At 46.7% G+C, this 18,051-nt stretch overlaps 2 protein-coding genes across 2 annotated transcripts in view; one reads left to right on the plus strand and one right to left on the minus strand.

Annotated features, from left to right (window-relative positions):
- rtcb (RNA 2',3'-cyclic phosphate and 5'-OH ligase) overlaps positions 1-8,755 on the plus strand; it is a 44,656-nt gene extending 35,901 nt beyond the window's left edge. The window contains exons 10-12 of the mRNA XM_083546564.1: positions 7,928-8,038; positions 8,157-8,276; positions 8,382-8,755. Of these exons, the coding sequence (XP_083402690.1) occupies positions 7,928-8,038; positions 8,157-8,276; positions 8,382-8,489 (339 nt within the window). The 3' untranslated portion in view covers positions 8,490-8,755. The remainder of the gene's footprint in view (positions 1-7,927; positions 8,039-8,156; positions 8,277-8,381) is intronic.
- Positions 8,756-10,626: 1,871 nt separating this feature from the next.
- xpot (exportin, tRNA (nuclear export receptor for tRNAs)) lies at positions 10,627-17,369 on the minus strand. The gene is made up of 16 exons (XM_083546595.1): positions 17,233-17,369; positions 17,096-17,158; positions 16,854-16,978; positions 16,578-16,722; positions 15,778-15,897; positions 15,460-15,554; positions 15,267-15,336; positions 14,941-15,179; positions 14,500-14,785; positions 13,208-13,397; positions 12,969-13,085; positions 11,742-11,857; positions 11,613-11,660; positions 11,302-11,373; positions 11,142-11,198; positions 10,627-11,048 (listed from the first exon to the last, which is right to left on the minus strand). The coding sequence occupies exons 2-16, from the start codon at positions 17,150-17,152 to the stop codon at positions 11,022-11,024; spliced, it is 1,764 nt and encodes a 587-aa protein (XP_083402721.1). The 5' UTR covers positions 17,153-17,158; positions 17,233-17,369; the 3' UTR covers positions 10,627-11,021.
- Between the last annotated feature and the right edge of the window lie 682 nt (positions 17,370-18,051).

Here is an 18,051-nt window from a genome sequence, read left to right on the forward strand (position 1 = left end):
CCACACACGCACCCTCTAACCTACACACACACACACACACACCCTCCACACACACACACACACACACACACACACACACGCACCCTCTAACCTACACACACGCACCCTCTAACCTACACACACACACACACACACCCTCCACACACCCTACACACACACACCCTCCCTCTACACTCCACACACACACCCTACACACACACACCCTCCCTCTACACCCTACACACACACACACACACACACGCACCCTCTAACCTACACACACGCACCCTCTAACCTACACACACACACCCTACACACACACACCCTCTACACTCCACACACACACCCTACACACACACACCCTCTACACTTCACACACACCCTACACACACACACCCTCTACACTCCACACACACACCCTCCACACACACCCTCTACACTCCACACACACACACACCCTCTACACACACACCCTCTACACTCCACACACACACACCCTCTACACTCCACACACACACACCCTCTACACTCCACACACACACCCTCTACACACACACCCTCTACACACACACCCTCTACACTCCACACACACACCCTCTACACACACACCCTCTACACTCCACACACACACCCTCCACACACACACACACACACACCCTCTACACACACACACACACACACACACACCCTCTAACCTCCACACACACACCCTACACACACACACCCTCTACACTACACACACACACCCTACACACACACACCCTCTACACTCCACACACACACCCTACACACACACACCCTCTACACTCCACACACACACCCTACACACACACACCCTCTACACTCCACACACACACCCTACACACACCCTCCCTCTACACTCCACACACACACACACCCTACACACACACACCCTCCCTCTACACTCCACACACACACCCTACACACACACACCCTCCCTCTACACCCTACACACACACACACACACACACGCACCCTCTAACCTACACACACGCACCCTCTAACCTACACACACACACCCTACACACACACACCCTCTACACTCCACACACACACCCTACACACACACACCCTCTACACTCCACACACACACCCTACACACACACACCCTCTACACTCCACACACACACCCTACACACACACACCCTCTACACTCCACACACACACCCTACACACACGCACCCTCTACACTCTACACTCTACACACCCCACACACGCACCCTCTAACCTACACACACACACACACACACCCTCCACACACACACACACACACACACACACACACACGCACCCTCTAACCTACACACACGCACCCTCTAACCTACACACACACACACACACACCCTCCACACACCCTACACACACACACCCTCCCTCTACACTCCACACACACACCCTACACACACACACCCTCCCTCTACACCCTACACACACACACACACACACACGCACCCTCTAACCTACACACACGCACCCTCTAACCTACACACACACACCCTACACACACACACCCTCTACACTCCACACACACACCCTACACACACACACCCTCTACACTTCACACACACCCTACACACACACACCCTCTACACTCCACACACACACCCTCCACACACACCCTCTACACTCCACACACACACACACCCTCTACACACACACCCTCTACACTCCACACACACACACCCTCTACACTCCACACACACACACCCTCTACACTCCACACACACACCCTCTACACACACACCCTCTACACACACACCCTCTACACTCCACACACACACCCTCTACACACACACCCTCTACACTCCACACACACACCCTCTACACACACACCCTCTACACTCCACACACACACACACCCTCTACACACACACCCTCTACACTCCACACACACACACCCTCTACACTCCACACACACACACCCTCTACACTCCACACACACACCCTCTACACACACACCCTCTACACACACACCCTCTACACACACACCCTCTACACACACACCCTCTACACTCCACACACACACCCTCTACACACACACCCTCTACACTCCAGACACACACCCTCCACACACACACACCCTCTACACTCCACACATACACACCCTCTACACTTCCCACACACACCCTCTACACACACACCCTCTACACTCCACACACACACCCTACACACACATCCTCTACACTCCACACACACACACCCTACACACACACACCCTCTACACTCCACCCACACACACCCTACACACACACACACTACACACACACACACACACCCTCCACACACACACACACCCTCTAACCTCCACACACACACACACACCCTCCACACACACACACCCTCTAACCTCCACACACACTCTCTACACAAACCCTACACACACCCTACAAGTCAAGTCAAGTCAAGTCAAGTTTATTTGTATAGCGCTTTTCACAACAGACATTGTCTCAAAGCAGCTTTACAGAAAACAACAGTGAAGGTGAATGGTGTGCGTTTGTCCCTGATGAGCAGCCGTGGCGACAGTGGCAAGGAAAAACTCCCTTAGATGATATGAGGAAGAAACCTTGAGAGGAACCAGACTCAAAGGGGAACCCATCCTCATATGGGTGACATCAAAAGTTTGGTCATAAATCTTTCAACAATACAGAACAATTTGTGATCATCATAGATCCAGCATCAGCTTCTCCATGCCAGGGCCTTTAAACACTCGGCATCTACTTCTCCATGATCATCCATAGGTCCATAATCTTCACGAGGTGGGACGTGACTGGAGCTGGCCAAACCTCAGGAAGCCTCGGGATGGGGAGAGAAAGAGAAGCAGTGGAGAGGAATTAGCGTAGCTGCTGTTCATGATATTAACAGCACAAGTTGATAATGTGCATGTGATCAGATGTTCTGGAGCACAAGGTTGTGATGTGATGTGCGTGATGTGTGTTATGTGTAGGCTTTGCTAAAAAGATATGTTTTTAATCTGCACTTAAACTGGGAGAGTGTATCTGAACCCCGAACACTGTCAGGAAGACTATTCCAGAGTTTAGGAGCTAAATGTGAAAATGCTCTACCGCCTTTAGTGGACTTTGCTATTCTAGGAACTACTAGAAGCCCAGAGTTTTGAGATCTCAGGGAGCGTGACGGATTGTAGCGTGTTAAGAGACTGGATAGATACATGGGAGCCAAACCATTTAGTGCTTTATAAGTGAGTAGCAGTAGTTTGTAGTCTATTCGAAACTTAATAGGAAGCCAATGTAGGGACGATAAGATTGGGGTTATATGATCGTATTTTCTTGACCTAGTAAGAACTCTTGCTGCGGCATTCTGAACTAACTGAAGCTTGTTTATTAATGATGCAGGACATCCACCTAGTAATGCATTACAGTAGTCTATTCTAGAGGTCATAAAGCATGGACGAGCTTCTCTGCATCAGATATAGATAACATATTTCTTAGCTTAGAAATATTTCTAAGGTGAAAGAAGGCTGTTTTTGTAACTTGATTGATGTGATTTTTGAAAGATAAGTTGCTGTCTAAAATAACTCCCAGGTCTTTTACCGTTGAACTAGTAGTTACAGAACAACCGTCTCAATGCAGGCTGAGATGCTGGAGCTTCTGTGTACTATTTTTTGGGCCGATGAGCAAAATCTCCGTTTTATCAGAATTTAATAGCAGAAAGTTATGGGTCATCCAATCTCTTATTTCTTCAACACACTCAGTTATGCGAGCTAATTGAGCTGTATCGCCTGGTTTGGATGAAATATATAGCTGGGTATCATCAGCATAACAATGGAAGCTAATTCCATGCCTTCTAATAATATTTCCCAATGGAAGCATGTATATTGTAAAAAGCAGGGGTCCTAGAACTGACCCTTGTGGCACGCCATAATTTACTAGCATTATCCTGGATAGCTCTCCATTTAAATCTACGAAATGGTAACGATTGGACAGGTAGGATTTAAACCAGCTTAATGCACACACACACCCTCTAACCTCCACACACACCCTACACACACAAACCCTCTACACTCCACACACACACCCTACACACACACACACCCTCTACACTCCACACACACACCCTCTACACTCCACACCCTCTACACACCCTCTACACTCCACACACACACCCTCCACACACACCCTCTACACTCCACACACACACACACCCTCTACACACACACCCTCTACACTCCACACACACACACCCTCTACACTCCACACACACACCCTCTACACACACACCCTCTACACACACACCCTCTACACTCCACACACACACCCTCTACACACACACCCTCTACACTCCACACACACACCCTCCACACACACACACACACACACCCTCTACACACACACACACACACACACACACCCTCTAACCTCCACACACACACCCTACACACACACACCCTCTACACTACACACACACACCCTACACACACACACCCTCTACACTCCACACACACACCCTACACACACACACCCTCTACACTCCACACACACACCCTACACACACACACCCTCTACACTCCACACACACACCCTACACACACCCTCCCTCTACACTCCACACACACACACACCCTACACACACACACCCTCCCTCTACACTCCACACACACACCCTACACACACACACCCTCCCTCTACACCCTACACACACACACACACACACACGCACCCTCTAACCTACACACACGCACCCTCTAACCTACACACACACACCCTACACACACACACCCTCTACACTCCACACACACACCCTACACACACACACCCTCTACACTCCACACACACACCCTACACACACACACCCTCTACACTCCACACACACACCCTACACACACACACCCTCTACACTCCACACACACACCCTACACACACGCACCCTCTACACTCTACACTCTACACACCCCACACACGCACCCTCTAACCTACACACACACACACACACACCCTCCACACACACACACACACACACACACACACACACGCACCCTCTAACCTACACACACGCACCCTCTAACCTACACACACACACACACACACCCTCCACACACCCTACACACACACACCCTCCCTCTACACTCCACACACACACCCTACACACACACACCCTCCCTCTACACCCTACACACACACACACACACACACGCACCCTCTAACCTACACACACGCACCCTCTAACCTACACACACACACCCTACACACACACACCCTCTACACTCCACACACACACCCTACACACACACACCCTCTACACTTCACACACACCCTACACACACACACCCTCTACACTCCACACACACACCCTCCACACACACCCTCTACACTCCACACACACACACACCCTCTACACACACACCCTCTACACTCCACACACACACACCCTCTACACTCCACACACACACACCCTCTACACTCCACACACACACCCTCTACACACACACCCTCTACACACACACCCTCTACACTCCACACACACACCCTCTACACACACACCCTCTACACTCCACACACACACCCTCTACACACACACCCTCTACACTCCACACACACACACACCCTCTACACACACACCCTCTACACTCCACACACACACACCCTCTACACTCCACACACACACACCCTCTACACTCCACACACACACCCTCTACACACACACCCTCTACACACACACCCTCTACACACACACCCTCTACACACACACCCTCTACACTCCACACACACACCCTCTACACACACACCCTCTACACTCCAGACACACACCCTCCACACACACACACCCTCTACACTCCACACATACACACCCTCTACACTTCCCACACACACCCTCTACACACACACCCTCTACACTCCACACACACACCCTACACACACATCCTCTACACTCCACACACACACACCCTACACACACACACCCTCTACACTCCACCCACACACACCCTACACACACACACACTACACACACACACACACACCCTCCACACACACACACACCCTCTAACCTCCACACACACACACACACCCTCCACACACACACACCCTCTAACCTCCACACACACTCTCTACACAAACCCTACACACACCCTACAAGTCAAGTCAAGTCAAGTCAAGTTTATTTGTATAGCGCTTTTCACAACAGACATTGTCTCAAAGCAGCTTTACAGAAAACAACAGTGAAGGTGAATGGTGTGCGTTTGTCCCTGATGAGCAGCCGTGGCGACAGTGGCAAGGAAAAACTCCCTTAGATGATATGAGGAAGAAACCTTGAGAGGAACCAGACTCAAAGGGGAACCCATCCTCATATGGGTGACATCAAAAGTTTGGTCATAAATCTTTCAACAATACAGAACAATTTGTGATCATCATAGATCCAGCATCAGCTTCTCCATGCCAGGGCCTTTAAACACTCGGCATCTACTTCTCCATGATCATCCATAGGTCCATAATCTTCACGAGGTGGGACGTGACTGGAGCTGGCCAAACCTCAGGAAGCCTCGGGATGGGGAGAGAAAGAGAAGCAGTGGAGAGGAATTAGCGTAGCTGCTGTTCATGATATTAACAGCACAAGTTGATAATGTGCATGTGATCAGATGTTCTGGAGCACAAGGTTGTGATGTGATGTGCGTGATGTGTGTTATGTGTAGGCTTTGCTAAAAAGATATGTTTTTAATCTGCACTTAAACTGGGAGAGTGTATCTGAACCCCGAACACTGTCAGGAAGACTATTCCAGAGTTTAGGAGCTAAATGTGAAAATGCTCTACCGCCTTTAGTGGACTTTGCTATTCTAGGAACTACTAGAAGCCCAGAGTTTTGAGATCTCAGGGAGCGTGACGGATTGTAGCGTGTTAAGAGACTGGATAGATACATGGGAGCCAAACCATTTAGTGCTTTATAAGTGAGTAGCAGTAGTTTGTAGTCTATTCGAAACTTAATAGGAAGCCAATGTAGGGACGATAAGATTGGGGTTATATGATCGTATTTTCTTGACCTAGTAAGAACTCTTGCTGCGGCATTCTGAACTAACTGAAGCTTGTTTATTAATGATGCAGGACATCCACCTAGTAATGCATTACAGTAGTCTATTCTAGAGGTCATAAAGCATGGACGAGCTTCTCTGCATCAGATATAGATAACATATTTCTTAGCTTAGAAATATTTCTAAGGTGAAAGAAGGCTGTTTTTGTAACTTGATTGATGTGATTTTTGAAAGATAAGTTGCTGTCTAAAATAACTCCCAGGTCTTTTACCGTTGAACTAGTAGTTACAGAACAACCGTCTCAATGCAGGCTGAGATGCTGGAGCTTCTGTGTACTATTTTTTGGGCCGATGAGCAAAATCTCCGTTTTATCAGAATTTAATAGCAGAAAGTTATGGGTCATCCAATCTCTTATTTCTTCAACACACTCAGTTATGCGAGCTAATTGAGCTGTATCGCCTGGTTTGGATGAAATATATAGCTGGGTATCATCAGCATAACAATGGAAGCTAATTCCATGCCTTCTAATAATATTTCCCAATGGAAGCATGTATATTGTAAAAAGCAGGGGTCCTAGAACTGACCCTTGTGGCACGCCATAATTTACTAGCATTATCCTGGATAGCTCTCCATTTAAATCTACGAAATGGTAACGATTGGACAGGTAGGATTTAAACCAGCTTAATGCACACACACACCCTCTAACCTCCACACACACCCTACACACACAAACCCTCTACACTCCACACACACACCCTACACACACACACACCCTCTACACTCCACACACACACCCTCTACACTCCACACCCTCTACACTCCACACACACACCCTCCACTCCACACACAAACACACCCTCTACACTCCACACATCGAGAAAAAGTGCAGCTGTAAACAAATTGTGTTGAGTTCGGAAGGTGTGTGTGTGTGTGTGTGTTGGTGTTCTGTAGCTGACTGGGCAACCTGTTCTGATTGGTGGCACCATGGGCACCTGCAGCTACGTGTTAACTGGCACTGAGCAGGGCATGACTGAGACGTTTGGAACCACCTGCCATGGAGCAGTGAGTAGAAGGAAAACACTGGTTTCTTTTTGTACTGTTATTAAAGTCTGCTGGACCTTCATTATAAACTGGGGTGTTTTTAATGTGTGTGTGTGTGTGTGTGTTTTCTCCTTCTCAGGGTCGAGCGCTGTCCCGAGCTAAATCTCGCAGGAATCTGGACTTCCAGGACGTTTTGGATAAACTGGCCGACATGGGCATAGCCATCAGAGTGGCTTCACCAAAACTGGTGATGGAGGAGGTGAGGAACATGATGTTTATTATCCTGCATGAAACGTGTTGAAGATAACGGAATGTTTTATATAAAGAGCGACTGAGGTTTTTTTTTTTTTTTTTTTTTTCTCAGGCTCCAGAATCATATAAAAACGTCACGGATGTGGTGGACACGTGCCACAACGCCGGCATCAGCAAGAAGGCAATTAAACTGAGACCCATCGCTGTGATTAAGGGTTAAACTGAACATCTCCACACCACGAGAGGACGGGGGGGAGGGAGGATCAGGACACGTGACGTGTTACTCGGGAACACGGATTTAGCTGTTGCTCATGTGTCAGATTGTAGATAATAAAGAAAAGACTCGAGCGCACGTGCGTTTCACACGAGAGAAAAAATATTCTCCAAATTTAAAATGTCGTTTCTTTTAGTTTTTGCTTTAAAAGTTAAAATGTGTTTTGTTTGATAAGTTTTGTGAAAAGCAGAAATAAACACTGTACAGCAGCACTTTGTGTGTGTGTGTGTGTGTGATTTATTTATTCTGTTAAATATTCCAAAGCTTTTTCCTGAATTCTGACAGGAAATGCAGCTGTTTCTTGTGTGTTTGTTTCCTTTGCCAGCATTTTCTCAGCATTTCATAAAACCAGGATCACTTGGGTCGCTGTAGACCTGATCTTCTCTGGTCTGATCTTCTATTCAACACCATCACTGAGTTGTCCTGTTCATCCACTCCGAGTCGAGCTTAAAGACGTTTACTGAGATGGAGCGCTGAAGAGACGAGCTGGAATGATCTACAGCACAGCAACGTGGCATCTAAACCCATGTTCTTTACGTGATTCATCTCATTCAACAAAACCAGCTTCGATGGACCTTCAGAAGACACAAAAATCACATCATAGAAAAGGTGCAGCAGTGATCCAGAGGAAAATACAGAAAAGCAAGAAACCGTGAGAGAGAACCTCAACACCAAATGTCCATCATGAAATTGAAGTTTTAAACTGTTCAGAGATGCAAAACTTTGGTCCAAATCCTTTCTCAATGTTCTTCAGTTGCTCAGTAACTGATATCTGCAATCACGGTTTATGCAGCAAATCAAATCTAACTCTTAATTCTAAACCTCTAACAGCCGATCAGACGCACGACTCGGTGCAAAGTAACGGCATGGACACGTGTCCTCTCACCAGCACCCACAGATTCTGCTCATTAACCTGCAGGTGATTTGTGTTTATATAAAACTATAAACCTGAGACCTCAATCTCCTGTTACTCTGATTCTGGGGATCAGAGTCTGGCTGATGTTTTGGACTGAGATTTCCAGTGATGAGAAGCAGCAGCTGGACCACGTGACATTTTCTCCTGCAGTCCACAAGCTTCAAACGAAATCTTATTCAATTTTACTCTCATCTACTCTTCAGTTCTAAATCCATTCAGGAAAGATGATGAATTCAACACAACACTGGATTATGTTATGAAACACTTTATTGGGATTGAGATTTAAAGAGTCTCAAAACAAACAAAATCCAGCATCAAACTTTTTTTGTTTGGCAAATTTTCATTACGGAGCTGCTGGAGTTCAGTATCGGATTAAACGCTGCTGAAAAACCGCTGGATATCGTTCACTTTAACTTCCAGTGAATAAACACACGGAATGTGTGTAGGGATCCTGTAGTGCACCATCAATCTTTTTATTTAAATTGTGTTACTTTCTGCCCTTTTCCACATACATGAACACACAGATGGCCACGACTGGCTGAATGTTTCTGTGATGGACAGGAGATGATGATGAGCGCCTCTCAAAATCGGAGCCAATTTTGTTCTCTCCGCCCCCAAAATGATCAAAACCAAATTTTATTATTTCCTGATCCGTGAAGTAAAATTTACAGTTTAACCTGCAGCCTGACACATAACCAGCACACATGCACACAAGTGGAGAGAGGGGGGGGGGGGGGAGGCTGCAGGAATGAATAAATTGACCTGATCACACCTGTGTGTGTGTGTGTGTGTGTGTGTGTGTGTGTGTGTGTCTGTGTGTGTGTGTGTGTGTGTCTGTGTGTGTGTGTGTCTGTGTGTGTGTCTGTATAAACACATGAACTTGTACACGTGAAACTGGTTATTCTGCATTTAATCTGCTATGAATTGGGGGAAAAACAAACTTCACACATTTGTCTGTTTCAGATCAGAAATTTCATCATCACTTCAAATAAAAACTAAACATTCCTATTTCATAGCATAAAAAAAATCTAATTAAATAAAAATAATTTCAGCAAAACTCCCCGTTTCCAGCTGCTCTCACACACACACACACACACACACACACACACACACACACACACACACACACACACACACACACACACACACACACACACACACACTCACACACACTCACACACACACACACACACACACACACTCACTCACTCTTTAACCCTGGACAAGTTCGTTTAAATCCCCACACTTTCACAAATACTAAATATTACTGGAATCATGGGTCATAATTCTTAAGCACTTGTTCAGAACAAAATCTCTTTCCCCAAAGTCCTGAGGTTCGGTTTCCTCACGGCTCCCTGACGTGTCCGTGTGTCCAATCACAGACGTCCGTCCTCGAGACAGTGTGACTGTACTTGGTGGGTGAGAGCGAGTCCTCAGCAGAGTCCTGTAGCGTTTTTCCTCTTCACACCAGAGACGGACGCAGTTACGCTTCTCCCTTTAAGTGCTAAAGCAGCTTCTATACTAAGCGCAGTTCTTTAATTTATGATGTAAAACTCGCAGGTTTACAGTTTGGCTTGTTGAAAGAAGGCCTGAGGGGAAAAAACCACACACACACACACACACGTTATTAAACTGCCTCTGTTGAAGAGGGAATAGTAAAGAGCAGACGTGTGGTGAGATACCTTCATGTAATTTTTCAGGACCTTGGTGTCGGGCTGCTGAAACACTTGACAGAGTTCCTGTTAAAAAGAGAAGTCAGAATGTAAAAAGTGAACGTTTGATTAAAATAAATAAGGAGTAAATGAAGCGTTGCCCAGGTAACACAGAACACGTGACTGTTACCCGTGTGATCTCAGGTGAGACGTGCAGAGACGGCAGATACTCCTGCTGCAGAAACTGAAGAAACTCTGGCCCCTGGGGGAGAAAACACCGATTTACAAACAGAAGCAGCAAAAGAAACTGCATTTCAACTGCAACCGGACAAATGGGATCATCTGATCTGATAACCCAGAACCCTAACCCAGAACCTAACCCCAAACCCAGAACCCTAACCCCAAACCCAGAACCCTAAACCAGAACCTAACCCCAAACCAGAACCCTAAACCAGAACCCTAACCTCAAACAAGAACCTAACCCCAAACCCGTCAACTCACCCTCTTGAGATGAATGATTTTCAGAGTCAGTGTGCACTCAGATAAAGTCTGAAAAACACGGGGGTGAAACAAATCAAACAGTTTGAACAGATTGTGTCTGATCATTTTTATTAATTAATGGAGACGTACCAGGATGGTCTGTGCATCAGACAGGTCAAAGGTCGGTTTGAGAGGAGCCAGAAAACACGCGGGGAGAATGTGCTTGTAAATAAAGTCTGGGAAGCCGATTAAACCGTCTTTACCTCCTGAAACAAAACAAACAGAAAGAAGACTTCAGGTTTGAGCGTTTAAAGTTTTATGCGTGCACACACACAGTAAATGTTAATTATATGCTAAAAGGTATTCATAAAGGACGTTTCCCACATTGAGGTTATGAAGTGCGCACGGGTAGACGGTACACGGGTAGACGGTACACGGGTAGAACGTACACGGGTAGAACGTACACGGGAAGACGGTACACGGGAAGACGGTACACGGGAAGACGGTACACGGTACACGGGAAGACGGTACACGGGAAATACGTACAGGGGTAGACGGTACACGGGTAGACGGTACACGGGTAGACGGTACACGGGTAGAACGTACACGGGTAGAACGTACACGGGTAGAACGTACACGGGTAGACGGTACACGGGTAGACGGTACACGGGTAGAACGTACACGGGTAGACGGTACACGGGAAGACGGTACACGGGAAGACGGTACACGGGAAGACGGTACACGGGAAGACGGTACACGGGAAGACGGTACACGGGAAATACGTACAGGGGTAGACGGTACACGGGAAGACGGTACACGGGAAGACGGTACACGGGAAGACGGTACACGGGAAGACGGTACACGGGAAGACGGTACACGGGAAGACGGTACACGGGAAATACGTACAGGGGTAGACGGTACACGGGAAGACGGTACACGGGAAGACGGTACACGGGAAGACGGTACACGGGAAGACGGTACACGGGAAGACGGTACACGGGAAGACGGTACACGGGAAATACGTACAGGGGTAGGCGGTACACGGGAAGACGGTACACAGGAAGACTACAGAGACGCCTCTAACACTGATTTTCCTCCTCCTCCATGCAGATTTATGATTAAGAATATCCTTTAAAAAGAAGAAGCGAATATAGAACACAAGACCCGGCTTTATATGTTCAGCATCACAGGTCATGATCACGTTCTCTCTCCACATCACCCTGAGATACCGGTGTGGGGTGTGTTGGGGGGTAAACACTTATGTAACAATACGGAACACTACTGCTGCATAGTCTTAGAAAACTGAATCTTCCCTCTGGCCAGATGTGAAAATGTTCTGTAAGCCAGCTGTGATCAGATGAACAGAAACATCCTTACCCCAAAGCTCCACTAGTCTGGAGAGGATTATGAAACAGGTCTTCTGAGCGATGGGGTCAGGGAAGTCCACCGCTCCCTGAATAATGGTGAAGAGCACACGCTCAATGTTCTCAGCATCTGAAGAACATAAAAGTGTAAACTAAAAACAGTGCTTTAATCTAAATTTTGTGTGTGTGTGTGTGTGTGTGTGTGTGTGTGTGTGTGTGTACTTTGAAGGAGTGGTGGTGTTTAAAACTCACCCTGGTTGGCCATGACCTCGTTCATGCCACTGCTGGCGATGGTCTGGATGAAGCTGAAGTAGCTCCTCCTCAGCATCTGCTTCTCCAGAGCTGCTGTCTGATCGTTCTCTTCTGCTGGTCGAGATAAAACCTCAAAAATGGCCAGAACTAATGGCATGAAGACCTGCTGCAAGAACGGAGACACCTGACTCTACACACACACACACACACACACACACACACACACACACACACACACACACACACACACACACACACACACACACACACACACACACACACACACACACACACACACACACACACACACACACACACACACACACACACACACACACACACACACACACACACAGTTAGATACATATGATGATAAAATATTCATTATCCCTTGCTGCATCTAAAACTTGAAACAAATCCTGAACATTTTGAAGGATCCTGATCTGGAAGGTAGATACGAGTCTTATATCATGATCTACATAGTTTCCAGATAAGTACATTTTTAGAAAAAAGGCTCAGTTTTAATCTTTATGAGGTTTAAATATCTGATCCTCATAAAGAGGTGACGGAGGATCAGATATTTACACTAATATCTGATCAGGTCTGATTGTGTTGAGAGATGCCTCCTGTCACGTTATAGAGATTTTAGATGCTCGGGTGAAGCTCATGTTTATGGGTGAGCATAAAACAGAACACACACATACAGTTTACTATAAACGACTATACCTTCCGAGAACAAAACCTGATTATATGCATGATTCCTGATACACTGATTTTCATTTATGTCTAAAAATATCCTTTAAAAAGAAGAAATTACTGTAGAACATATGACCTTGCTGTGACCTTGTCTTGTCTAGGCTGAAACACTACAATACCATAAAGCTGCTTCAATACCCGGCTTTATATGTTCAGCTCACTGATCATGTTTTCTACGATCTCTCTTCACATCGCCCTGAGATACCAGGGCTTTCTACTCTGCTGAAAAAAGTAAGTGCACCCTCACATTTCAGCAACTATATTATATTCATGTTAGTATCTTCTCAAGGGACAAAAGTGTAGAAATGAAACGTGGATATATTTTAGAGGAGTCAGTGTGCAGTTTGTGTATCAGTACTGATTTACGGTCCTCTAAAAATAACAACAAACAGAATGCACAATGACTCCTGTAAAATATATCCACATGGTCTAGCAGTGATGGTGGGTTTTAGAGAATATGAAGGCGTCCACAGATAAAACCCTGATTATTGAACACCTGGTTTGTTCACGAGTGTAAACACCTTCACACAGCACACCTTGAACTTGGCTGTGATCTGGCTGATGAGGGGGATGAACTCCTGAAGGTCCTTGGGCTCACAGTCCTTGAGCATGTGCTCACTGGCATTGGGGATGAAGGGCAGGACCTCCTCCTCCAGACAGATGATCATGCGGTGAAGGAAGGAGCGTACAGCGCTGCGCAGCGTCCCCCGCTGGACAGGACAGCTCAGTGCGGGGAGGAACGTCTGCAGGCAGTCCAGGTAGACCTCAGAGCAACCACACAACTTCACCGTCTGCTTATTACTGAACGCCTTACTAGTACGGCTAGAGAGAGAGAGAGAGAGAGAGAGAGAGAGAGAGAAAATATACTGGATATAGAAGATCTACTTTATCATCAGCCTTTAAACTAAATGATAAATGATCAGTCAGCACTTCATTCTTCTCTGTGATGTGTGTTGGATGGAAATTGGAGAAGATACCTGGCAAAGCCCACAGCATGACCGAGACAGTCAGCGAGTGCAGTCTGTCTCTCCTCATCGCTCTCCTGGGTGAGTTTGGCCAGCAGCAGGCGGAAGGCCTCCATGAGCGGCGTGAGGAGACTGCGCATGAGCACCTGCTTCCTGTCAGCTGGACTCTCACCGTTCACGATCAGAACCCCAGCCGTCTCAAACATGAACAGCTGATCATCACTGCTCAGGAGCGCAGGAAACCCGTTCTCCTGAAACACGCAGAGAGTGAGGTATACATCCAGCCTGCACACGTACGTGTGTGTGTGTGTGTGTGTGTGTGTGAGAGAAAGACTTACAGGAGGGCTTAAAGCCAGAAGGTCCTGTATTCGGCTCAGGATGTCTTCAATAAAAGCGTTCATGTGTTTACTGTAGTAAAGGAATAAAAAGATCAAATGTAAATCACTAATTGTTTACTGATTTGTTGTTTATTTGTTTGCAGTGCAGGACACGAGGACGTTTCATCAGGATCCACGTGCAGCTTAGACTCACTGTAGGGTTTTGATGAACCTGGAGAAAAGGTACGCCACTCTGCTGCGCACCTTCGGACTGCTGTGCCTCAGACCACGATGATCCAAAAACGCCATCTGAATAGTGCACACACACACACACACACACACACACACACACACACACACACGAACAATATATGGGATTAATACACATAATACACTTTCAGTCATAAGTTCTATAAAGCTGCTTTGATGTTCATTGTGAAACACTCAATAGAAATAAAGTTGAACAGCTTGGATTTAGTGTAGTGTTAGTGGATTGAGCAGGTAGATGATGGTGAGAGGAGACAAAACTCACCAGGACATGTGGAATGTGCTGAGGCTCCACAATGAAGAACTTGTCATAGCGAACAACAGTCTCAAAAAACTCCAGAGTCACAGAGGTGTGCTGGTACTCACTCACACCACTCGAGATGAGCTACACACACACACACACACACACACACACACACACACACACACACACACACACACACACACACACACACACACACACACACACACACACACACACACACACACACACACACACACACACACACACACACACACACACACACACACACACACACACACACACACACACACAGGTAAACATTTTGGGCAAATAACTGTAAATGGATAAACATTTCCGTGACCCCAAACCTACTACATGCAGGTAGTCCCTGAGTTACAATGTGATACAAATATTACATTTTCACACAGGAGTTTCCTTTTTGTAGGATATGTATATACACACTACATACACACTACACACACACTACACACACACTACACAGTGCAGAACACAGTGCAGAACACAGTGCAGAACACAGTGCAGAACACAGTGCAGAACACAGTGCAGAACACAGTGCAGAACACAGTGCAGAACACAGTGCAGAACACAGTGCAGAACACAGTGAAATGAAACGACGTTCCACCAGGACCGAGGTGCTCCAGCAAACAAATCAACAAAAGGAACACACAACTACACAAAACTCTAAACTAACACCACAAAGTGTTGCAACAAAACAACCCCCCCCCCAAAAGACAACAAGAAACAAGAAGACAGTAGACACATTAAGTGTCAAAACCAGTAAGAGTGTATCTTCATCTCACCGTCCTCATCATGTCCTGCAGAGTGCTGGCTTTTGTTGCATCACCACTGAAATGAGCTCCGTGGGATGCAGGTAGTGCTTCTCCTAACATGTAAAACAAGCGAATCGCCACCTCCACCTCCATGAAACGGGACGACTGCCAGCTCCTACACACACACACACACAATGCTAGCTAATTGCTGCAGGTAACTGTGTGTGTGTGTGTGTGTGTTGTGTGTGTGTGTGTGTGTGTGTGTGTGTGTGTGTGTGTGTGTGTGTGCGCATGTTGAAATCTTACTGCATAGTGCTGGTGAAGACTCTATGCACAGACTCCAGTAAGAGCTCAGGAGAAACCTGAGCCAAGCGATCAAGCAGCATCTTCAACTGCTTCCTGTACTCCACAAACATGGCCTCATCCTCACCCTTACAGCCAGAGTGAAGATTGTACATAAAAGAGCAGTTTATAAACCTCCCCTGTCCCAGCATTCACATTAATAATGATAATAATAATAAGAGATCGTTATTCAGGATTATAACTACCTCATTTTCAAAGTTGTACTCGTCATCATATGTCAGTTTTTTCATAACAGCCAGCATGATGGCCTGCAGGAGCACAGAAACACTACAGTTACACTGTGGAACATCAGGAGAGAACAGTGGCCGAGATCTATTCTTACCTCAGTGTTACTCTTCTGCTGATCATTAAGGACAGGAAGCTGTGAAAGAGAGAAAATAAACAGCGTCAGTAACAGGAACAGAAAGGTGATGGTACTGTGATGGAATGGAGCTAATGATCCTTCAGAAACTACTCGAAGGTCCACCGGGGTTTCTATTAGTGCTGCACCATTAATCGTATCACAGACGTGATGTCGGCTTGTGCGATTATATGACGGCAAATGTTGTGATTTAATGGAATAAATAAGTGCACGTGTGAACACATACTTTCCGAGAACAGTTTCTGATTTTTCACGCCGCTAACAGAACAAAAAAGACCAGATAGTCTCAGTTTAGGCAGCGCACGTGTGGTCACGTGACTTCACCTGGCAACCTCTGTTTTCCCACAAACATATCACCATACACACCGTCAGCTCTGCCTGGTATCTCTCTCTCTCTCTCACCATCAGCTCTGCCTGGTATCTCTCTCTCTCTATCTCTCCCACCATCAGCTCTGCCAGGTGTTTCTCTCTCTCTCTCTCTCTCTCTCTCACCATCAGCTCTGCCTGGTATCTCTCTCTCTCTCTCTCTCTCTCTCTCTCTCTCCATCAGCTCTGCCTGGTGTCTCTCTCTCTCTCTCTCTCTCTCTCACCATCAGCTCTGCCTGGTATCTCTCTCTCTCTCTCTCTCTCCATCAGCTCTGCCTGGTGTCTCTATCTCTCTCTCCCCATCAGCTCTGCCTGGTGTCTCTCTCTCTCTCTCCCCATCAGCTCTGCCTGGTGTCTCTCTCTCTCTATCTCTCTCTCTCACCATCAGCTCTGCCTGGTGTCTCTCTCTCTCCC

The sequence above is a fragment of the Silurus aristotelis genome (genome assembly GCF_946808225.1).
Source record: "Silurus aristotelis genome assembly, chromosome: 7".
Taxonomy (NCBI): Eukaryota; Metazoa; Chordata; class Actinopteri; order Siluriformes; family Siluridae; genus Silurus; species Silurus aristotelis.